The following is a 25,648-nucleotide window of genomic DNA, read 5'->3' as shown; positions in this document are numbered from 1 at the left end:
ACTATATATCGAAAACGCGGAAAAATCCACAACAAAACTACTAGAGCTAATAAATGAATAGGGCAAAGAAGCAGGTTTCAAGATCAACATTCAAAAATCTGTAGCATTTCTATACACTAGCAATGAACAAGCTGAGGGGGAAATCAAGAAACGAATTCCATTTACAATTGCAAGTAAAAGAATAAAATACCTAGGAATAAATTTAACTAAAGAGACAAAAAACCTATACAAAGAAAACTACAAAAAACTGTTAAAAGAAATCACAGAAGACCTAAATAGATGGAAGGGCATACCGTGTTCATGTATTGGAAGACTAAATATAGTTAAGATGTCAATCCTACCTAAACTGATTTACAGATTCAATGCAATACTAATCAAAATCCCAAGAACTTATTTTTCAGAAATAGAAAAACCAATAAGCAAATTTATCTGGAAGGGCAGGGTGCCCCGAATTGCTAAAATATCTTGAGGAAAAAAAACGAAGCTGGAGGTCTCGCGATGCCGGACTTTAAGGCATATTATGAAGCCACAGTGGTCAAAACAGCATGGTATTGGCATAAGGACAGATATATCGACCAATGGAATTGAATAGAGTGCTCAGATATAGACCCTCTCATCTATGGACATTTGATCTTTGATAAGGCAGTCAAGCCAACTCACCTGGGACAGAACAGTGTCTTCAATAAATGGTGCCTAGAGAACTGGATATCCATATGCAAAAGAATGAAAGAGGACCCGTATCTCACACCCTATACAAAAGTTAACTCAAAATGGATCAAAGATCTAAACATTAGGTCTAAGAACATAAAACAGTTAGAGGAAAAGGTAGGGAGATATCTTATGAATCATACAATTGGAGGCGGTTTTATGGACCTTAAACCTAAAGCAAGAGCACTGAAGAAAGAAATAAATAAATGGGAGCTCCTCAAAATTAAACACTTTTGTGCATCAAAGAACTTCACCAAGAAAGTAGAAAGACAGCCTACACAATGGGAGACAATATTTGGAAATGACATATCAGATAAAGGTCTAGTATCCAGAATTTATAAAGAGATTGTTCAACTCAACAACAAAAAGACAGCCAACCCAATTACAAAATGGGAAAAAGACTTGAACAGACATCTCTCAGAAGAAGAAATACAAATGGCCAAAAGGCACATGAAGAGATGCTCAATGTCCCTGGCCATTAGAGAAATGCAAATCAAAACCACAATGAGATATCATCTCACACCCACCAGAATGGCCATTATCAACAAAACAGAAAATGACAAGTGCTGGAGAGGATGCGGAGAAAGAGGCATACTTATCCACTGTTGGTGGGAATGTCAAATAGTGCAACCACTGTGGAGGCAGTTTGGCGGTTCCTCAAAAAACTGAATATAGAATTGCCATACGACCCAGCAATACCATTGCTAGGTATCTACTCAAAGGACTTAAGGGCAAAGACACAAACGGACATTTGCACACCAATGTTTATAGCAGCATTATTTACAATTGCAAAGAGATGGAAACAGCCAAAATGTCCATCAACAGACGAGTGGCTAAACAAACTGTGGTATATACATACGATGGAATATTATGCAGCTTTAAGACAGGATAAACTTATGAAGCATGTAATAACATGGATGGACCTAGAGAACATTATGCTGAGTGAGACTAGCCAAAAACCAAAAGACAAATACTGTATGGTCCCACTGATGTGAACCGACATTCGAGAATAAACTTGGAATATGTCATTGGTAACAGAGACCAGCAGGAGTTAGAAACAGGGTAAGATAATGGGTAATTGGAGCTGAAGGGATACAGACTGTGCAACAGGACTAGATACAAAAACTCAAAAATGGACAGCACAATACTACCTAATTGTAATGTAATTATGTTAAAACACTGAATGAAGCTGCATCTGAGCTATAGTTTTTTTTTTTTGTTTTTTTTTTTCTCTATATTATCATTTTATTTCTTTTTCTGTTGTCTTGGTATTTCTTTTTCTAAATTGATGCAAATGTACTAAAAAATGATGATCATACATCTATGTGATGATATTAAGAATTACTGATTGCATATGTAGAATGGAATGATTTCTAAATGTTGTGTTAGTTAATTTTTTTTAATTAATAATAAAAAAAAAACCACTTAGCTTTTTGAAATGTGTAAACCCAAAAAGACTAACAAGTGAAAAATGATAGCAACAGTTATTTTGTAGATTAGAAAGCATAGAGAGGATGGTAGCTGCTGTCTTGGAAAAAATTAATTCTAAGTCAGTACTATGGAAAACCAGAAAACAACCCAATTTATATCAAAGAACAATACCAAGCAACTCAGTAGTTACCTATTCTAGGTAACTTCGGCAGTGGGAGTGGGGGTAGGGCTGAAAATAGAAAGATTTATTGATGTGCAGCAGGGTGAAGGGTGACTGCCCCTGCCCATACCTCCCTATACCCTAGGGGATATACACTAGGGGATCGAAACAAAGTCCAAAGGAAAAGTCCCAAATGGTCTGACACCCTAACTATCCCACACTGAAGCCCACAGCCAACAATCTGACCCCTTCTCTCCAAGCCAGAGCTCTCAGTAACTTCAATGCCAACCTCTTAAATTTAAGTAGGCGGCCAAGGATCACCAGACATATAAGGCAAACAGAAAACAACAAAAAGTGGGGAAAACAACTTGGAAGAAGCACACTATGAATGGAAAGGGGCAGTGGGGGGGGGAGGGGGCGCGGCGGGAGGGGGCGGCGCTCATGACTATCCTTGAAGACATGAATGAGATCAGCAGAGTAAAGAGAAGTCTGGGAGGACTATATATGAATAACAGCGGTTCCAGAAGGAGAAAAGAAAATGATCAACAAAGTAATTTAAGATTATTTCTCAAAAGTAAAAACAAGGGTTTCTAAATAGATGGCATCAGTCTGACTTTCAGTAACAGTGAAATGAACAGGGAACCTTCCAGCAGTTAATAATTGGAACATCTGAACAATAATTTTTCAATTGCTGAAGGCACTGGAAAGTGATCAGAAAACATTAAGAAACGATATGAGGCCCACGCCCCGCAGCAGCCGAGCCGCCCGCCCTCCCTCTCCGCTCTCTTTCTCCACCGGCCCGCCGCGCGGCGCCCACGCCCCGCAGCAGCCGAGCCGCCCGCCCTCCCTCTCCCCTCTCTTTCTCCGCCGGCCCGCCGCGCGGCGCCCACGCCCCGCAGCAGCCGAGCCGCCCGCCCTCCTTCTCCCCCCTCCTTCCCCTCCTGCTCCGGCTGCTCTCCAACCACCACGGTGCCCTCTTCCCCCACCTTCACTGTGCTCCTCTGCCACCAGCCTCGACAGCCTTGCCGCCCTCACCTTTCCTCCTCCAGAACAGCTACTGGGGGAGTGGAGATAATACAGAGCAGCTCCCGGAGCCACGAGGGAGATCAAAGGGACAGCGTACCCCATCCTGGAACGGCTGACTATCTGGGAGAACCAGCTCCGGTGAGATCACCAAGGGGCACGGGCTTTCCTGGGTGGGACGGCAAGCGACCGGAGTCCCTCCCTTCCACCTTCCCGGGTCAGCTGGTAGAATTGGACAGGCGGTCCCCTTAGGCCGCGGCGGCTGGTGCCCCCACCACAAGAGGCCCCCCGGAACAACTGAGATAGTTGGGTCGGAAATCCCCAGACTGTGGAGAACAGTGACCGGGGGATCCCTTCCAAACACGTGACTCCCCCGTCGGCTGGGAACAGTGCACTCTCCCGGGCTGCGACAGCTGGTGCCCTCCCGCCACGCTTGGTGCCCCGGGCCGACTGGCTAATTTGGCCGGACGCTCTCCTGTGCTGCGACGGCCGGCGACCCTCCCCGCGTTTGGAACCCTGGGCCGGCTGGCATTCTTCCAAGACGCTTCGGCTGCCGAACCTCCCCTACGGCGAGAGTTTTCCAGAGCTCAGGGACCCACAGCAACTTTCGCTGGTGGAACCCACAGACAGGCGTGTGCCACGAGCGCCACCTACTGGGCAGGATAGGAAGAACAGAACCCAGAGATTGCACAGAAAAATCTTTCAACCTGTGGGGTCGAACACCCGGGGAAATCTGACTAAATGCCCAGACGCCAGCAGAAGATAACGGATCACGCTCAGAAAATTGAACACATGGCCCAGTCAAACGAAGAAACCAATAGTTCAAATGAGATACAGGAGCTGAAACAACTAATGCTGAATATACGAACAGAAATGGAAAACCTCTTCAAAAACGAAATCGATAAATTGAGGGAGGACATGAAGAAGACATGGGCTGAACATAAAGAAGAAATAGAAAAGCTGAAAAAACAAATCACAGAACTTATGGAAGTAAAAGATAAAGTAGAAAAGATGGAAAAAACAATGGATACCTACAACGACAGATTTAAAGAAACAGAAGATAGAATTAGTGATTTGGAGGATGAAACATCTTGAATTCCAAAAAGAAACAAAAACTATCCGGAAAAGAATGGAAAAATTTGAACAAGGTATCAGGGAACTCAAGGACAATGTGAACCGTACAAATATACGTGTAGTGGGTATCCCAGAAGGAGAAGAGAAGGGAAAAGGAGGAGAAAAACTAATGGAAGAAATTATCACTGAAAATTTCCCAACTCTTATGAAAGACCTAAAATTACAGATCCAAGAAGTGCAGCGCACCCCAAAGAGATTAGACACAAATAGGCGTTCCCCAAGACACTTACTAGTTAGAATGTCAGAGGTCAAAGAGAAAGAGAGGATCTTGAAGGCAGCGAGAGAAAAACAATCCGTCACATACAAGGGAAACCCAATAAGACTATGTGTAGATTTCTCAGCAGAAACCATGGAAGCTAGAAGACAGTGGGATGATATATTTAAGTTACTAAAAGAGAAAAACTGCCAGCCAAGACTCCTATATCCAGCAAAATTGTCCTTCAAAAATGAGGGAGAAATTAAAACATTCTCAGACAAAAAGTCACTAAGAGAATTTGTGACCAAGAGACCAGCTCTACAAGAAATACTAAAGGAAACACTAGACTCAGATACAAAAAGACAGAAGAGAGAGACATGGAGAAAAGTGTAGAAAGAAGGAAAGTCAAATATGATATATATAATACAAAAGGCAAAATGGTAGAGGAAAATATTATCCAAACAGTAATAACTCTAAATGTCAATGGACTGAATTCCTCAATTAAAAGACATAGACTGGCAGAATGGATTAAAAAACAGGATCCATCTATATGCTGTCTACAGGAAACACATCTTAGACCCAAAGATAAATATAGGTTGAAAGTGAAAGGTTGGGAAAAGATATTTCATGCAAACAACAACCAGAAAAGAGCAGGAGTGGCTATACTAATATCTAACAAATTAGACTTCAAATGTAAAACAGTTAAAAGAGACAAAGAAGGACACTATATACTATTAAAAGGAACAATTAAGCAAGAAGACATAACAGTCATAAATATTTACGCACCGAACCAGAATGCCCCAAAATACGTGAGGAATACACTGCAAACACTGAAGAGGGAAATAGACACATCTACCATAATAGTTGGAGACTTCAATTCACCACTCTCATCAATGGACAGAACATCTACACAGAGGATCAATAAAGAAATAGAGAACCTGAATATTACTATAAATGAACTTGACTTAACAGACATTTATAGGACATTACATCCCACAACAGCAGGATACACCTTTTTTTCAAGTGCTCATGGATCATTCTCAAAGATAGACCATATGCTAGATCACAAAGCAAGTCTTAACAAATTTAAAAATATTGAAATCATACACAACACTTTCTCGGATCATAAAGGAATGAAGTTGGAAATCAATAATAGGCAGAGTGCCAGAAAATTCATAAATACATGGAGGCTCAACAACACACTCTTAAACAACAAGTGGGTCAAAGAAGAAATTGCAAGAGAAATTAGTAAATACCTAGAGGCAAATGAAAATGAAGACACAACATATCAAAACTTGTGGGACGCAGCAAAGGCAGTGCTAAGAGGGAAATTTATTGCCCTAAATGCCTTTATCAGAAAAGAAGAAAAGGCAAAAATGCAGGAATTAACTGTCCACTTGGAAGAACTGGAGAAAGAACAGCAAACTAATCCCAAAGCAAGCAAAAGGAAAGAAATAACAAAGATTAGAGCAGAAATAAATGAAATTGAAAACATGAAAACAATAGAGAAAATCAATAAGACCAGAAGTTGGTTCTATGAGAAAATCAACAAGATTGATGGGCCCTTAGCAAGATTGACAAAAAGAAGAAGAGAGAGGATGCAAATAAATAAGATTAGAAATGAAAGAGGAGACATAACTACTGACCTCACAGAAATAAAGGAGGTAATAACAGGATACTATGAACAACTTTACGCTAATAAATACAATAGTTTAGATGAAATGGACAGGTTCCTGGAAAGACATGAACAACCAACTTTGACTCAAGAAGAAATAGACGACCTCAACAAACCAATCACAAGTAAAGAGATTGAATTAGTTATTCAAAAGCTCCCTAAAAAGAAAAGTCCAGGACCAGACGGCTTCACATGTGAATTCTACCAAACGTTCCAGAAAGAATTAGTACCTACTCTCCTCAAACTCTTCCACATAATCGAAGTGGAGGGAAAACTACCTAATTCATTCTATGAAGCCAACATCACCCTCATACCAAAACCAGGCAAAGATATTACAAAAAAAGAAAACTACAGACCAATCTCTCTAATGAATACAGATGCAAAAATCCTCAATAAAATTCTAGCAAATCGTATCCAACAACACATTAAAAGAATTATACATCATGACCAAGTAGGATTCATCCCAGGTATGCAAGGATGGTTCAACATAAGAAAATCAATTAATGTAATACACCATATCAACAAATCAAAGCAGAAAAATCACATGATCATCTCAATTGATGCAGAGAAGGCATTTGACAAGATTCAACATCCTTTCCTGCTGAAAACACTTCAAAAGATAGGAATACAAGGGAACTTCCTTAAAATGATAGAGGGAATATATGAAAAACCCACAGCTAATATCATCCTCAATGGGGAAAAATTGAAAACTTTCCCCCTAAGATCAGGAACAAGACAAGGATGTCCACTATCACCACTATTATTCAACATTGTGTTGGAAGTTCTAGCCAGAGCAATTAGGCAAGAAAAAGAAATACAAGGCATCAAAATTGGAAAGGAAGAAGTAAAACTATCACTGTTTGCAGACGATATGATACTATATGTAGAAAACCCAGAAAAATCCACAACAAAATTACTAGAGCTAATAAATGAGTACAGCAAAGTAGCAGGCTACAAGATCAACATTCAAAAATCTGTAGCTTTTCTATACACTAGTAATGAACAAGCTGAGGCGGAAATCAAGAAACAAATCCCATTTACAATCACAACTAAAAGAATAAAATACCTAGGAATAAATTTAACCAAAGAGACAAAAAACCTATATAAAGAAAACTACAAAAAACTGTTAAAAGAAATCACAGAAGACCTAAATAGATGGAAGGGCATACCGTGTTCATGGATTGGAAGACTAAATATAGTTAAGATGTCAATCCTACCTAAATTGATTTACAGATTCAATGCAATACCAATCAAAATCCCAACAACTTATTTTTCAGAAATAGAAAAACCAATAAGCAAATTTATCTGGAAGGGCAGGGTACCCCGAATTGCTAAAAACATCTTGAGGAAAAAAAACGAAGCTGGAGGTCTCGCGCTGCCTGACTTTAAGGTATATCACGAAGCCACAGTGGTCAAAACAGCATGGTATTGGCATAAAGATAGATATATCGACCAATGGAATCGAATAGAGTGCTCAGATATAGACCCTCTCATCTATGGACATTTGATCTTTGATAAGGCAGTCAAGCCAACTCACCTGGGACAGAACAGTCTCTTCAATAAATGGTGCCTAGAGAACTGGATATCCATATGCAAAAGAATGAAAGAAGACTCATCTCTCACACCCTATACAAAAGTTAACTCAAAATGGATCAAAGATCTAAACATTAGGTCTAAGACCATAAAACAGAGGAAAATGTTGGGAGATATCTTATGGATCTTACAACTGGAGGGGGTTTTATGGACCTTAAACCTAAAGCAAGAACACTGAAGAAGGAAATAAATAAATGGGAGCTCCTCAAAATTAAACACTTTTGTGCATCAGAGAACTTCATCAAGAAAGTAGAAAGACAGCCTACACAATGGGAGACAATATTTGGAAACGACATATCAGATAAAGGTCTAGTATCCAGAATTTATAAAGAGATTATTCAACTCAACAACAAAAAGACAGCCAACCCAATTACAAAATGGGAAAAAGACTTAAACAGACACCTACCAGAAGAAGAAATACAGATGGCCAAGAGGCACATGAAGAGATGCTCAATGTCCCTGGCCATTAGAGAAATGCAAATCAAAACCACAATGAGATATCATCTCACACCCACCAGAATGGCCATTATCAACAAAACAGAAAATGACAAGTGCTGGAGAGGATGCGGAGAAAGAGGCACACTTATCCACTGTTGGCGGGAATGTCAAAGGGTGCAACCACTGTGGAAGGCAGTTTGGCGGTTCCTCAAAAAGCTGAATATAGAATTGCCATACGACCCAGCAATACCATTGCTAGGTATCTACTCAAAGGACTTAAGGGCAAAGACACAAACGGACATTTGCACACCAATGTTTATAGCAGCGTTATTTACAATTGCAAAGAGATGGAAACAGCCAAAATCTCCATCAACAGAAGAGTGGCTAAACAAACTGTGGTATATACATACGATGGAATATTATGCAGCTTTAAGACAAGATAAACTTATGAACCATGTAATAACATGGATGGACCTAGAGAATATTATGCTGAGTGAATCCAGCCAAAAACTAAAGGACAAATACTGTATGGTCCCACTGATGTGAACGGACATTCGAGAATAAACTTGAAATATGTCATTGGGAACAGAGTTCAGCAGGAGTTAGAAACATGGTAAGACAATGGGTAATTGAAGCTGAAGGGATACAGACTGTGCAACAGTACTAGATACAAAAACTCAAAAATGGACAGCACAATAATACCTAATTGTAAAGTAATCATGTTAAAATACTGAATGAAGCTGCATCTGAGCTATAGGGTTTTTTTTGTTTTTGTTTGCTCTTTGGTTTGTTTGTTGTTGTTGTTTTTTACTATTACTACTACTTTTATTTCTTTTCTTTATATTAACATTTTATATCTTTTTCTGTTGTGTTGCTAGTTCCTCTAAACCGATGCAAATGTACTAAGAAACAATGATCATGCATCTTTTTCTGTTGTGTTGCTAGTTCCTCTAAACCGATGCAAATGTACTAAGAAACAATGATCATGCATCTATGTGATGATGTTAAGAATTACTGAGTGCATATGTAGAATGGTATGATTTCTAAATGTTGTGTTAATTTCTTTTTTTTTTTCTTTCCGTTAATAAAAAAATTAAAAAAAAAAAAAAAAAAAAAGAAACGATATGAGAATTCTGACATTTTTGCCTGAGTATATGCCCCAACCTAAATTTCTAGCTCCTTTGTCAGTTTTGAATTCTGCCCTATGCCATCTTAGGCTGCTTTACAAATACCAGCTAATTTGCCAATATCAGGAATAAAAGAGGAGACGATACCACTACAGATCCTATAGCCACTGAAATATCATAAAAACTGTGTATCAGTAAATTTAACAAAGATGAAATGGGCAAATTCCTTGATATACAGAAGACACAGCCTGAACAGCCCTTTATCAATTAAAGAAATTAAATTTGTAGTTACAAATCTTCCCACAAAGAAAACTCCTGGTCTAGTAAATGGCTTTACCAGTAAAATCTACCAAATATTTAAAGCAGAAAGGAGTTCAATCTTACGACAGCTCTTCAGAAAATAGAGAAATGGGTGAGGTTGGAAGTGCTTTTCCACAATGGCAATTCAATCAATAATGCCTAAAACCAGAATGGACAATCAAGGAATACTAATATATTCAGCACAATACTGCACAACATGGAGATAACAAGAAAATTGGCCCACATACAGAAAAAAAAAAAAAAAAAAAGGCCACCTAGGAAGCAAAAGGGCTGAAGGTGGGGAACAATCTGTAGGGCAGGAGATGCTATTGTTTTTTACACTAAACCACCACTGAACTATTTGTCTCAACTTTTGTAACTGTGGCTGTATATTTTAAAACTCCAAGGAAAGTGAATATGCAGCTGTGTGAACGATGATATGATGTGAGGGTAAGGCTAACCATCATGCCTGAAATAAGACAGCAAACGAAGGACAGACATTTGTTGGAGAGAAGAAGGGATTAATGTTAAAGACATGGTCCCTGTGACCCAGTCACCAGTGGGAGGAAGGAATCTAACAATTGTGAAAGGAGAATCTAGATAGACTTATCTAGCAAACAGATGAGAATATACAGGTAGAAATTTGAATTTTAAGATTTACCTGCAGAGCTACAGGAAAAAATTACCAATTAGGACTAAATAGCTAAAATGAAAAGCTCTACATAATGATTTAAAGGCCAACCATGTTCTGAGGTGGATATTTTGATAATGAATCCACCAGTTTCTTCTCAGTCACGTTATTCAGGTCAGTCAGCAGGCACCTGGCAAGTCATGCTGCACAAAGCTGAAATGCTTGTCATGAGGGCCAAAGTCTAGAGTAGGAAATGGGCCAAAAGCAAGAAAAAGAGTGTGGTGAAGGGGACTAGACTGGGCCAGAAGACATAGGGGTGTGGAGCTCGGTACTTAAATAATCAGGGTCTCAATATTCTAAGGTTGTACAGTATATACAAAGTTGTCCTGATTACTTAAGAAATGTTACATGAATAAAGTCCTTAAAAATTGTGGTAATGGAACATGGTGATGGCATTCACAGACCAACACTGTGAATGTAATTAATACCACTGAACTGTATACATTAAAGTGGTCAAAACGGAAAATTTTATGTTATATATAGGTTACTGAAATAAAAATTAAAAATGAAACAAAGAACAGCCCCTACCCTTGAGATCTGTACAGTGCTCATGGTTTTCCTTGGTTTAGTACCCATCTTTCAAGCCACAGAGTATAACTAGTTATCTGTCAAACAGTTCCTGAAAAGACAATTTTAATCTGTAGGTATTCTAGATACCCACATTTCCAACCACCCCCCTCAAACAAACAAACAAAAACAACATAGAACAAAGATGACCAGAGCATACAAGATTTTTCAGAATGTTTAGGTAAAGGGAATGGTGGAAAAAAACAAATCGTGGACACTTCAGTTCCATTCTAAGTCTGCTAATATATTCTGCGATTCTGGTCTAGCCTGTGAGTTTGGTAGTAGGGTGGCATAACTTCAAAAAAGATCCTTAAAAAAACACTATCATTACTGAGTTTTCTATATCTTCTTAGTATTCTCAGTCACTGTGCCCTTATTAAACACAAGACTCTTTGACTCAAACACAGCCAGGAAGGATCAAAAGGTTACAAAGCACATTAAATAGAAGAGTGCTCACTTGGTCATCCATTGGCTCTGGTATGGTAATTTCCTAAATTGCCAGCATTTCTGCAGTATTCTGAACATGGACTGCTTAGAGTGAGGCGTGGCACTGAATATGTATATGAGTTTGTTTGTGTGAGAGGAGTCCTTGTGGGGGCAAGGGTTTGGATTTTACTCAAAGGATTATCAATTATCCTGTTGATGAAAACTAGCCTCAAGGAAGCCACATTTTTTTCCCCCACTTTGGGCAGGCACCAAGATTTAAACTCAGGTCTCTGGCATGGCAGGTGAGAACTCTGCCTGCTGAGCCACTGTGGCCCGCCCCCAAGACATTATTTAAGAACATTTTCAAACTCTAGGAATGCCTAGAGTATATAATGATTGTGACAAATGTACAAATTTTAAAATGTTTTGCATGAGGAAGAACAAAGAAATGTCAATAATGCAGGGTGTTGAAAACAGATGGTAATTAATATTTTAAAACTTTAACTTATGTGTGAGACTAAAACAAAAAATGTTTATTTGGTACAAAATTCGTATTTTGACTAGTGTATTTCCTATTATAACTTGTGTGGACAGCTTAATTGAACACCATAAGTACATGGAACCTTGAATACGGCATGAGATTTTTGTAGGTTTGTCCAGAGTGATGCCTCGATAAATCCCAGAAGCATTTGAACAGTGAGTAAAAAAGTATTTGCAAAGTCCCCTTGGGGGAATGGTGAGAAAGGGGGAAAATTCAACATCCCCAAGTGGAGAATTCTTGATATTCTCACAAGCAGTGGGGACAAAGCAATAGGCTGAGCCCCCACTCTTGGGGTTTGTTCATATGAAACTTAATCCCACAAAGGATAGGCTAAGCCTAATTAAAATTAGGCCTAAGAGTCACCCCCAAGTGAACCTCTTTCGTGGCTCAGATGTGGTCTCTCTCTCAGCCAATCCGACAAACAAACTCACTGCCCTCCCACATAGAGAGGAACATGACTCCCAGAGGTGTGGACTTTTCTGGCAACGTGGGACAGAAACCCTAGAATGAGCTGGGACTCAGCACCAAGGGATTGAGAAAACCTTGACCAAAACGGGGAAGAGAGAAATGAGACAAAATAAAGTGTCAATGGCTGAGAGATTCCAAACCGAGTCAAGAGGTAATCCTGGAGGGTATTCTTACGCATTAAATAGATATCACTTTTTTAGTTAAGGTGTAACAGAGAGGCTGAAGGGAACTGCCTGAAAATATAGAGTTGTGTTCCAATAACCATGTTTCTTGAAAATGATTGTATAATGATACAGCTTTTGCAATGTGACCGTGTGATTGTGAAAACCATGTGTTTGATGCTTCTTTTATCTACCTTACAGACAGATGAGTAAAACATATGGATTAGAAATGAATAAATACTAGGGGGAACAAATGTCAAAATAAATTTAGTAGTTTGAAATGCTAGTGTATCAATGAGTGGGAGGGGTAAGGGGTATGGTATAGATGAATTTATTTTTGTTTTCTTTTTATTTCTTTTTCTGAATTGATGCAAATGTTCTAAGAAATGATCATGATGAATATACAACTATGTGATGAAAAAAGAATGTTCATATTGTATGCTGATTGGCTTTATTAATAAAATTTTTTAAAAAAAGAACACTTTTAAACACACAGATAACTTGTAAGAATTTTATAGTGAACACACATACCCTATTAACCAGATGCTATAATTAACATCTTGCTCTATTTGCTTTGTAACTATGGATCCATCTAATCTATTCATCCCTCAATCACTCTCCTTTTTTATTGTTGCATTTCAAAGTATGCTTGCAGACATTAGTGTATTTCAGAATGACATCATCTAAAGTTCAGTATTTGTTTATTTATTTATTTTTTATTAAAGAAGTTGTAGGTTTACAAAACAATCATGCATAAAACACAAGATTCTCATATACTACCCACCAACAACACCTTGCATTGGTATGGAACATTTGGTACAATTTATGACACTATATTTTTATAACTGTACTGTTAACTATAGCCCATGGCTTAACTTAAGGTTCAGTGTCTATAGAGTGTAGTTCCACAGACTTTTCTTTAAATATTTATTCTGTTATCATATGAAAAATCTACTCCCCTTCTAATCACATCAAGATATATATTTCGATGTTGTTAACTGGGTTCATAATATTATGCTACCATCACCACCATCCATGACCTAAACATTTCCATCATTCCAAACAGGAACCTTGTACTTAATTTTAAGTCTTAATTGCCCACCCCATCCTCTGGTATTCTATATTCTACATTCTGACTCTATATTTATCGTGCTTTTTTTTTTTTAAGGTAAAATTAACACACAATGAAATACACAAATCTGAAGTGTACTACTTCATGAATTTTAACAAGCGCACACACTCGTGTGTGCTGGTTTGAAAGGAAGTATGCCCCCTAAGAAAAGCCATGTTTTAATATAAATCCCATTTCTTAAAGGTAGAATAATCCCTATTCAATACTGTATATTTGAAACTGTAATGAGATCATCTCCCTGGTTGATGTGATTTAGTTAAGAATGGTTGTTAAACTGGATTAGGGGATGACATGTCTCCACCCATTTGAGTGGGTCTTGATTAGTTTCTGAAGTCCTATAAAAGAGGAAACATTTTGGAATGAGAGACTCAGAGAGAGCAGAGAATGCTGTAGCACCACAAAGCAGAGAGTCCATGAGCCAGCAACCTTTGGAGATGAAGAAGGGAAACGCCTCCCGGGGGGCTTCATGAAACCAGAAGCCAGGAGAGTAAGCTAGCAGATGATGCCGTGTCTGCCATGTGCCCTTCCAGCTGAGAGAGAAGCCCTGACTGTGTTCGCTATGTGCCTTTCCAGATGAGAGAGAAACCCTGAACTTCATCGGCCTTCTTGAACCAAAGTATCTTTCCCCGGATGCCTTTGATTGGACATTTCTATAGACTTGTTTTAATTGGGACATTTTCTCGGCCTTAGATCTGTAAACTAGCAACTCATTCAATTTCCCTTTTTAAAAGCCATTCTGTTTCTGGTATATTGCATTCCAGCAGCTAGCAAACTAGAGCACTCGTGTAAACCAAATTCCCATCGAGACAGCATTACCATCACCCCAGAAAATCCCTTCATGTGCACACTGATTTCAATCTCATAAGAAATGTGGACAAAGGACTCAAGGGTAGAAGGATAGACCCAAACTATCCACAGTGGTTTGGAGCAGTTATATAAAATCATAAAAAATATAAATTTAAAATATTAAAAATTATAATATTTTAATTCCCTGCAAGGCAAAGATGTTTAAGTATTACTAGGATGAGTTAAAATTTTCTTTTTATTTTAAATAGTTACACAAACATGAAGATTATATAAAAACAGTTGAGTTGTCCTAGTAAAAATTTGAGCACATTTTCTGTTGTATGCATTTTAGGTTTTCTAAGATTCTCAGGAGATATTTGTACACCTCTAGTTCAGAGACAGAACACGTAAATAAGGCCAAACCCAGGACAGGACATGATAAATCATTCTACCAGTATCACAGAACTCAACAAGAGTTGAAGGCCTTGTCTAGAATAAACTCCTGCACAACCCTTGCAGGAAAGAAGAAAGGCATAAGCTAGAAAATTGGTTGACTGACAAGGACAAACAGATATGCAGCTAGTAATCCTCTAAAAGGACAGATGGGATTACCAAGGTAGGACTTAAGAAACATAGGAAGACACCTGATTTCTTTAACCCAGTCCAGTACTATTAACAAAAGCTAGGGAAGGAATAACCTAATTTTAACATACCACAGCTAATGATAGAGAACAATATGCAGTCAAGGAAAAGGAGTGAGAGAGTGGTACAAGAAGCATTTGGGTAGAAGTCTTGCTTGCTATGTAGGAAACCCAGGTTCAATCCCAACCCATGCACCACCACCCCCAACACCCCAACCCCTCTACCACCTAACCCCTGAAAAAGAAGCATTCGGAGAAGTGACCATCATCAGACTGGGCAAAACTATACAGCACCAGAGCCAAAACACTTATTCTAAATAGTCTTGGTTTTCTCAATAAAGTATGCTTGTTTGGGGGTACCTTCAAGTACTCGTATGCAAGAGTGCTAGAAAAACAAGTTTCACATGAGATAACCACTATAACCAAAAGGAACCTCTTTCACTTTGAGGTTATATAACAACAAACTATGAGGATCCAACTCAAAAGGTCAGCCAATTTCTATAAGGAAAATCACACACTGAGTTATAAAATAGGATTTTTCTAAGAGAGGAAACCTGAACACCATTTACCGTGATGGTTCCTGGAGCTGATTCTGATGGACTCACACAGCTTTGGTATACGATCCTGTTATGCACAGAACTCTGGTCATAGGAGGATGACGCTGTTATGGGACTAGAGGAGCTCAAGGATGAGCTCGTCAGACTGGAGGAGGTAACAACAGAAGTTGTATAGGTGGAGTCCTGTACTGCACTGGTCATCGGTAAAGAGGTATTCGAAGGATCACTAAAAATGCAAAAGGTATATACACATCCCAGTAAATTCCTGTCAGTTAATACAGCTTCTTGAAACAGAACTAATTCATCACTTCATTGTCATATTCTAAAATTAAATAAACATGTGCATAACTACAAATTTTTACTATTATATTATTTCATTATATTAAAGATGCAACTGATAATCTGAATTTTTACTCCCAAATTAGGCCTACCTAATATCATTGACAGGCAGAAGACATAAAAAATTCTTAACGAATCTGCGTGTCTTAGAAAGGAACCCAAACAAATATCAGGTTTTTGTTTCTGGAAAGTGGAAAAGTCAGCTGATAAAAATCTCAATTTGTGAGATTCTCTATTAATAAAATATTACATCAAAGGAAAATAACAAGTATAGAATTTACTTCATAAATTTATTCATCCATAACTAGTGGGAAGCTAAAATGGTATAGCCATAGTAGAAAACAGTTTGGCAATGCCTCAAACAATAAAATATAAATTTACTGTATGACACAGCGTTTCTATTCCTAAGTATATACCCAAGAGAAGTGCAGATACATAATCAGACAAAAAATTTTACCAGAATATTCAAAGCAGCATGATTCATAATAGCCAAAAAGTGAAAACAATCCCAAATGTCTATCAACTGGTAAATGAATAAACAAAATATGAAATAACTATTCAATGAAATATTATTCAGCCAAAAATAAAAGGAAATAATACCCTGATTGATACATACTACAACACAAATGAACCTTGCAAAGACTATGCTAAGTAAAAGAAGCCAGACACAAAAGGCCTCATAATGCTTGATTTCCTTTATACGAAATGTTCAGAATAGGCAAATACAGAGATAGATGTAAATTAGTGGTTGCCAGGAGATAGGAGAGAGGGAAACTGGAATTGAATGCTAACAGTTACAGGTTTCTTTTGGGTTGACGAAAAATTTCTGCAATTAGATAGTGATGGCACAAACCCATTACCACAGGATATACTGTCTCTGCCAAACAATTTCTTAGCTTCCATTTTGATTTTTTTTTTTTTTTTGTAAACAAAGGACTTAATTCAGTCAAAAGCAGAGAAGCGGTAAGTTGTATACCTTAGAGATTTAGAATACAAGCTGATGGGAATCTGTTTACTATTTTCGCTGGTTGGAACTGATCCAAATTCAGACAGAGAAGGTTCTGATCCAAATTCCAGGGCACCAAACTGAACATTTAATCCTGTGACATCTGCTGAACCAGGCATTTCCACTGCAGATACTGGGATCTGAAAGCAAAGCCGTCAAATCAAAAGAGGGGTCAGATATTTCAAGTCCCCAAGACCTACACAGAGCCTAAAAAGCAACTGGGTTCTCCAAGGCACAGGGCACCACTACTACTACTGGCAGGCCTGAGGGAAAAGAAAGGAAAAAGTAATGGGATTTTCAAAAGAGAGAGAAAAGGGAAATGAGTAAAGAAAAAGTAGAAGTCAACAGGGGACTGGATTGTGGTAATGCCACCTGCTGCTTCTTAAAACAACAGATTGGAAGAGCATGGAGGCTAAATGGGTGGGAGAGGAGAATGGGCACTGAGCAGACTGCTCTAATTTCAGTACCTAACACTGATGAAAGCAAAACATGGTCAAAGAACCATGCTCTGTGTATGACAGAACTATTATCCACCCTGCAATCACAGCAAACAGTTAAATACACAAGAGTCGCAGAGGCTCTTAGCTGGATGTTCCTGGTGAATTAAGGGTTACCAGCTTTCAGCACATATCCATAACTGATTCCTCCTAGAGCAGTAAGCTACATGCTTGGAATCTACCACATACCATTTCTGGGACTTACTAACCCACTAATTGAGCTAGATGTTAAAATAAATCCAACTGTGGGACTGTGACTTCAAAATGGAATGCCCACCTTAGAAGTTGGAGGTATCCGCCGCTTAGGGAGCTTGATGTGTTTGGACTGCGGTTGGTGGACAGACACAGCTACGTTTTCAACAGTCATCCTGGGAAGCTGCAAAAGCTTATTCACAGTGGAGGTACTCTCTCCGGGTGTTGGTTCTCGGAATTTTACCTGGGAAGGAAAGGACTCCAACCCAGGCAGAGGAACAGCAGCTGCCTGGGTCTGGTGCTGTTGTCGCTGGCTCAACTGGCTTAGAACTGGGGATGGCTCAGGCTGAGATTTGAAGTCTAAGAAGTATAAAAGAAGAATAAAAGATAAAAAATCAAGTATGAAGGAGCACAGACTTAGGACAACCCCTTCCATCATTACTGATAGTGAAGAGTTATAGTTACCCCCAGTTTCTCCCAACCATATTTTAGCTGAATCCCAGAAGCACATCATACATGTATGTGATAACCAGCATATCATACATGTTGATAACTGGTACAGCATAAAATGGAAAAGATGCTTGAATGTGTTTGTACCTAATTTCCATTTCAGAGAAGAGATACACTTCATGCTAAAGCTCAAAGGGTAGGGTCCAAGGACAGCATCAAGGTGTCACACACACACAGCTTTTAGTTAACAGAGAAATATAACTTTGTTTTATAGATTTTATACTTAATTTTTGAAAAGTATTAAATTTTTAGTTACTAATACATGTGAATGTAAAAAATTCAAAAGGTACAAGAATGTGTATGATGGAAATATCTCCCTTCTACCACTGTCCCCCAAATTCATACCAACACCACAGATGTAAACACTAAAATACGTGTTTATTTATTTATTTTTATGCTAAAATCTCCGCCTCTCTGCGCTCCCCCTCTCCCCCCACCCCGCAACATTTTATTATGAAAATTTCCACACATATGGGAAAGCAGAATAAATACTATAGTGAAATACCCACTAGCCACCACCTACAGTGGGCCATGGACACATCACTCTACTTGCTTTATCACACAGATCCACCCATCCATCCTTTTTTTTTTTTTTTGATGTTTTTCAGCTCATGTCCATCATTAATCAGGCAAATGGAACTCCATCCCTGTGGTGACAAACGCTGAGGACTATAATAACCTGCTAGGCTCCGGCTGCCATTCAAACCTCCATTAAACCTCAACCCTATCTCATTCAAACCTCAATTCTATCCTTGTCCCCATTTGTGAAGGAGGAAAACCGAGGTTCAGAGATTTGTTTTAAACCAATCAAGGTCACAGTCGAGCTCAGCTTTCTGTCCCGAGTCCAGACTTTAGGAGGAAAACGGAGAGAATGAAATGCGAAGTTCTATGGGGTAGGAACAAAGCAGCATGCAGATGTGAGAAAATAGGGCGGAGAAGGCCTACCACCCACTCACCCTGCACGGGGAAATAAGGCTGCTCCCTCGTGTGGTGATGGGCTCTCTGCACGGGATCTGTGCCTGCCTACTTAGGACTTGCTTGGGTGGCCCCATTCCAGGCACCGAATTTCCCCTCTCCCAACACGGAGCTGGGCAGGTGAAGGACACTTCACAAATGTTTACTGAATGAACAGAGGGGCCCAAAAGCGTTTCCTGGGAGGCAAATTGTTTCTCCTATTGGCCCCTGCAGCCACTCAACACCAGGTGTAGCCCTAGACATTGGACCTGGGGTCATGAAAACCGTGGCCCCAACATGAGCTTGGATTTCCTGGTTTGTCACCTCAACATCTAATGACTCTGTTAATTACAATCGTGCAGCTGAAAAGGAAGGAGGCAAAGGCAGGGTACAGTGAAGAACTAACTCCACCCTTTCCCAGGAAGGCTTGATGCTCTTTTCCACATCCGGCCTGTAAGCTCCAAGTTCCTCTACCCGTCCCAAGCCTGCAGCCCGGAGATCCCCTCTTCCGGCACTGAACTACTATAGCATTTTCTATCCCGTCCACTTAACATTTCTAGTCCTCGCCCCCAGCTCTCCCAACCAGGTCCTAACTCCGTCCAACTCGAACAGGCTCCATCCAGAGCGTGATCAATACCTGGTGGGAGCCCGATCGCCAACCCTCCAGAAAAGGATGTTGTTGGGCTTTTTTGTTGTCGCTGTTGTTTTAATAAGCGGTTGTTGCGCCTCTGAACGTCAAAGCAATACCCATCGCGACTCCTCCCTCCCGCTGGCGGCTGCGAAGTGGAAAGAGCTTGCCAACCCAGGTCCCATTTCCCGGTCTGGGAGGACACTGGTGCCACGGGTGTTTTTAAGTTTTCAGCCGAGCACTTACAATACTTGCCTTTTCAGACATAGGTAACACTTCAATTACAACCGCGGGGCAGGGGTGGAGTTTTGCCCGATCCTGAAACAGCCCTGTGGCCCCCTCCCTGGGTTTCCCTCAAACGGGCGGCAGAAAGGCCTGGGAAGACAAGGTAGGGGAGAAAGTTTGCAGGAAAGACCTTTCCAGGATCCGGATTTTGGCCGCAGGGCGAGAGAAGGAAGGGGGGCACCGGAGGGCATTGCTTCCCAAAGACCTGAGCCCTCCGGCCGCGATCTTGGAGGCCTGGCGGGTCTAGCAGGAGCGCCGGGCCTTCCCCACCCAGCCCCGTGTGTTTATTTTTTATTTTACAATTTTCCTCAAACATACCTATATACTAAATACCATTCTACATCTTGCTTTTCTCCCAAAATATTTCATTTTTAGAGACTGTACCACACCAATGCTGGAGAGATCTGTATTTATTTTTATCACTGTATAGTAATCTAGAGTACAAAGGTATCGTTTTCAACAACTAGTACACCAGTACTACATTAATGGGACTTGTAGATTTTCCAATCTTTCGTTATTAAAAATAATTCTAGAATGAATATTATCTGTATGTAAGATATTTTTCTCATGTGGATCAATTCCTAAAATAGGGGTGGTAGTTCAGAGTGAATTTTGAATTTTAAATTTTGACAAACATTTCAAAATTGCTATCCATTAAAAAAAGGGGGAGTGTATTCTAATATTTTTATTGACAAATCTTTACCCACACAAATTCCATACATGGAAACACCCTTTTTAACACACACACATTAAGGCCAAATTTTTATCTTTCCCAGCCTAATGGATGAAAACAGTATAAAAGAAACGCTAATTAAAATGATGTAAGTGTAGTTAAGCAACATTTCATATACTTAAATCCTTTAATATTTTTCTACTTGGTTGATAGTCTCCTTGATTTTTTTTAATAGATTAATTTTTAGAGTTGTTTAGGGTTTACAGAAAAATTATGTAGAAAGTAAAGAGTTCTTATATAACCCCCCTAATTTCTAATATTAATATCTTATAGTAATGTGGTACATCTGTTGTAATCGATGAACAAATATTGATACATTCTTATTAACTAAAGTTCATAGTTTACATTAGGGTTTGTGTTGAACTGTTCTTTGAATTTTGGCAAAATGCATATCATATATTCACTTTAACACTATCATACAAAATAGTTTTACTTGTCCAAAAATGCTCTGTCCTCCCGTCTACTCATCTGTTCTTCGGCCCTCTGAGTCCCTGGCAACCACTGATTTTTCCACTCTATCATTTTGCCCTTTCCATCATAAAGTTGGAATCATACAGTATCTAACTTTTTGTTCCACTTAGGAATATACATTTAATGGTCCTCAGTGTCTTTCTGGAGCTTGATAAATCATCTCTTTGTTTTTCTTTATTAGAAAAGTTGTGGTTTACAGAACAATCATACCTAAAATACAGGATTCCCACTCAGCCCACCACCTTGCATTGGTATGCAACATTTGTCACTGAAACAATGGCTATCACTGCCTTTATCTGGGTGGGTTGAAACAACAGCTGCCCTCAGGGCCAGGATCCAATGATTCAAATCTGCAATGAAAAACTGTGATCAATGATTGGCTGTGCACATCTCTGCTCTTGGGGAAGAGGATTTTTATGCCCCTTTATGTTAGCAGCTGCTAGCCAGGGATTTGGCCCTCTGGTTTCCTGCTATGAGAGTGGAAAATGGGTGATGGAAACTGCAACATGGAAAGAGTAATTTAAATTCTTTATTCCGGTCTCTAGAGTTTCAAAATAGCTGTTTCAGACAGTTGCTTCCTGTTTAATAGTTGTCTAGATAGAAGAACTGAGTCCTGGGGTGCCTTAATCCACAACCTTCCCCCTCAACTATTTCTTTAACGTTCATCTTTTTTTTTCTTCTAGCTCATCTCTTTTTGTAGCTGAATATTCTACAGTATGGATGTACCACAGTTTGTTTATCCCTTCACCTACTCAAGGACATCTTGAAGTCTTTCAATTTTTGGCCTTTTGTATAAAGCTGCTACAACATAAATGTGCAGGTTTCTGTGTGGATAAAAGTTTTCAACTCATTTGGGTAAATACCTAGGAACACGATTCCTTTATCATATGGTAAATCTGTGTTTAGCTTTGTAAGAAACTTCCAGATGGTTACATCTTGCATTCCCACAGCAATGAATAAATGTTCTACTGTTCCACATCTTCGCCAGAATTTGACACTGTCAATGTTTTGGATTTTAACCATTCTAAAAGGTGTATAGTGGTAACTGCTGTCTTATTTTGTAGTTTCCTTGTGACACATGATCTCCAGCAACAATTTTTCACAGGCATCACATCATCTGTGTATCTTCTTTGGTGAGGTGTCTGTTCAGATCTTTGGCCCACTTATAATTGGGTTTTCTTATTGTTGAGTTTTTAAAGCATTTTAGACATTTTGGATATAAGTTCTTTATCAGATATATGCTTTGCAAATACTTTTCATATGTCCCCCACCCCCCCGCCCCGTGCATGGGCAGGCACTGGGAATCAAACCCGGGTCCCTGGCATGGCATATTTAGTATGCCTTTGTTAAAGGCAAACCAGCATAAGAAGTATTACCAATACTTACCAAATTGACTGAGGACTGAGGGCTGGGATGATGGGGGCTTGAGGTCCCAAGAAGAAGTGGGTGTGGGAGGATTCGTACTCTTCTGTTGTGAACTCTGGGTGGTGCTAAACTGGCCCAAACTTGGAGCTTTCAACTGATCCAAAATCTGGGAACTGTTAATGTTTGTCATTTTTGAAGGTGCAATCTCTCCAAATCCTGAACCAAGGACGGATGACTTTAAAGGGAAAGAAAAGCATAAACTCTCAGCAATACAAAGAGTTCTCCCCCACTTTAAAACATGCCAATTATTTTTCACAAGTATTTCCAAAACTATAACCTAGAATATTGCTACTTAGGAACACTCGAGAAAATTCTACATAAAAATGATACTACGCAACAAGAACTGACTGAATAAATTGAACAATCTCTCCTAAATCTGACATAAGAGATTAAAAGGAAGGAGAATATTTGACCATGGGTTTGAAGAAATTGATTTAAAAAGAAAAAAAGTGGGCAGTGCGACAGTGGCTCAGTGGCAGTATTCTCACCCGCCATGCCCTAGACCTGGGTTCGATTCCTGGTGCCTGCGCATGCAAAAAAAGAAAAAGAAAAAAAAAAAAGTAAAGCTATAAGTTCACAATCAAATACCACTTAAAAATAAGTAAATAAATAAGTAAGGTATACCATGAATTAAATGACAAAGACATTCTTGACAAATGAAAACATAATAAATATTCAAAACCAAGGAATGTTTCAGTTGTTACAAGAAAAGTTCAAAACACTCAAGTATGGATAAAATTGTAGGTTTCCAGGCAGTTATGGCATTCAATCACTGAATCTATCCCTATTAGAGCAGTTGTCCTAACATTACTCACCACTGCGCCAAATCCTTTGCTTGTGCTTCCCAATATCTCTCAGGTTGCTGAGAGGTCCACCTCTCAGGTCCTGCTCAGGTCCACCTGTTCAATGAGTTTCCTAGATCACGCTATCTTCTTTTTCTCCTTTCCTATATAATATCTATACTGCATCAGCTACATTTTACCAGATATGCTCTCTAAGTGCTTTATAACACAATGAAATCACTGAGTCAATGACTATAGACTTGACCCAGAGAACATTAAGCATAGCGCGTCTCAATCCCAACTACCGATCTGAATCAATGTGGAAACTTTTAAAAATGCAGTGCAAGAACTCTGCCACTGAGCCACCGTGGCCCACTTATTTATTTTTACATGGGAATGCTTGTACTTGTTTGTTATGTTTAAAAAAAATTTTAATTAAAAAAGCATGCAAGTGCACATGTAAGTACAAGCGTTTCCATGTTAACATGGATCCCTTAGTATGGACATTTTTAAGGACTTAGAATTGAAAACTTTAACTTAATAAATCTCTTTTATAAAAGCCACTCCATTTCTGGTATATTGCATTCTGGCGGCATTAGCAAACTAAAACACCATCTCATATACATCATCAATGACAATAAAAATGTCAAGCTCTCCCAGCCAGCAGCATGAAGTGACTAAGCAAAGTGGAAGAAAGATAGCAATGAAAAGTTTCCATATTCAATTTTCCATGTTATTAAGATGTAACTTTGATTTGAGTACATACAGGAGAAAAATTATATCATATACATTAAAAATTCTTTTCTGAACAGGAGAGTTCAGGTAAACACAACAAGGAAAGAACCAAAATAATTATCACTAGTGAATATTATAAGTCTGTGTTCACAGTTCTTTCAATCGCCCCACCAGCTCTTAAACTTCCTATAGTTGGGAAGGCAATTCTGAATACCGTTCTGCAGCTACATTCTTTTATATGCTAAATTCTAAGGTTCTACTACTGCCTAATCTGTCCTCACATCCTTCACTAATATTTCCTGCAGTTCTTTCTGATGGGAATTTAACTCTCATGGGAAGTCTGAGCCATCCAGGCAGCAATGGATGACATCATTTCAAAATACATCCAAAGTAGAAAGGCCCTGACTTCATAGTTTGGCCTTTTAAGAAATAGTATCCTTATTTTATAGAATAACAAATAAATAAAATGCAAAAATACAGAAGCATGTAGGCAGACTTGTTTTTGCACATTTTCAAGCAAGTCAATACTGACAATTTTTACATCTTAAGTCTAGAGCAAGGCCTTGCAACCAAATCCAATCTGACTGAATGACCAGGACTGCAAAGAATTCAACTAACTATAAAGAAGCATTTTTATCTTCGTCCAGGAAACTCAGAGTAGTTGAATCCACATTGAATCATCAGCTATGTGCTTGGAAATTACTGCATCATTGTTTTCTGGACTGACATCTACTATAAGAATTGTGATATTTACAAAATAATTGTAAGGCATGTGTCATATTCTAGAATATATTTGTTCAATGGTCTATCCATAAAATCTCACACAGTAACAGAAGTAAGTTACCAGACTCGGAGGAGAGTAGGAGTTGACAGTAGTGGAGTTGCCAGTTCCTGGTGCCATCTGAATGTTGTGTTGAGAATTTGTGAAGACAAGGGCTTGGCCGAAGTCCTGCTGTTGGGAAGATTCAAAGGAGTTGACTTCTGAGACTTGACTGGGAGGAACAGGCTTCTGGAGCAAGGCTACCAGATCAATGCTAAGGAAACAAAATGCAAATGAGGTACTGTGCTGGTTCGAAAGGATTTATGTAACCTATTAAAGCCATGTTTTAATCTTAATCAACGTCGTGAGAACAACGGTTTCTTCTAATCCCTACTCAGCACTACAGGTTGGAAACTTGATTAGGTTATCTCCATGGATTTATAGCCCAATTACTTATGAGTATTAAACTTGATTAGACGGAGATGTGCCTCCACCCATTCTACGTGCATCTTGATTAGTGTACTGGAATCCTATAAATGAGGAGACATTTGGAGAGAGTCTTTTTTGAGAATGAGG

At 39.0% G+C, this 25,648-nt stretch overlaps 1 protein-coding gene and 1 non-coding gene across 8 annotated transcripts in view; both read right to left on the bottom strand.

The window, feature by feature from the left end:
- UBAP2 (ubiquitin associated protein 2) overlaps positions 1-25,648 on the bottom strand; it is a 169,616-nt gene that overhangs the window by 19,220 nt on the left and 124,748 nt on the right. For all 7 annotated transcript variants that reach the window (XM_077147906.1, XM_077147907.1, XM_077147909.1 and 4 more), the window contains 5 exons: positions 25,157-25,346; positions 22,757-22,970; positions 17,875-18,149; positions 17,071-17,240; positions 15,768-15,981 (listed from right to left, as the gene is read on the bottom strand). In XM_077147906.1, the coding sequence (XP_077004021.1) occupies positions 15,768-15,981; positions 17,071-17,240; positions 17,875-18,149; positions 22,757-22,970; positions 25,157-25,346 (1,063 nt within the window). The remainder of the gene's footprint in view (positions 1-15,767; positions 15,982-17,070; positions 17,241-17,874; positions 18,150-22,756; positions 22,971-25,156; positions 25,347-25,648) is intronic.
- LOC143675396 (small nucleolar RNA SNORD121A) lies at positions 24,954-25,035 on the bottom strand. Its single transcript, XR_013171621.1, has one exon. It is a non-coding gene; the product is annotated as a small nucleolar RNA SNORD121A (small nucleolar RNA).

Source organism: Tamandua tetradactyla, chromosome 2, assembly GCF_023851605.1.
Source record: "Tamandua tetradactyla isolate mTamTet1 chromosome 2, mTamTet1.pri, whole genome shotgun sequence".
Classification (NCBI taxonomy): Eukaryota; Metazoa; Chordata; class Mammalia; order Pilosa; family Myrmecophagidae; genus Tamandua; species Tamandua tetradactyla.
Note: the sequence above shows the minus strand (reverse complement) of the source record. Positions and strands in the feature narration are given on the sequence as shown.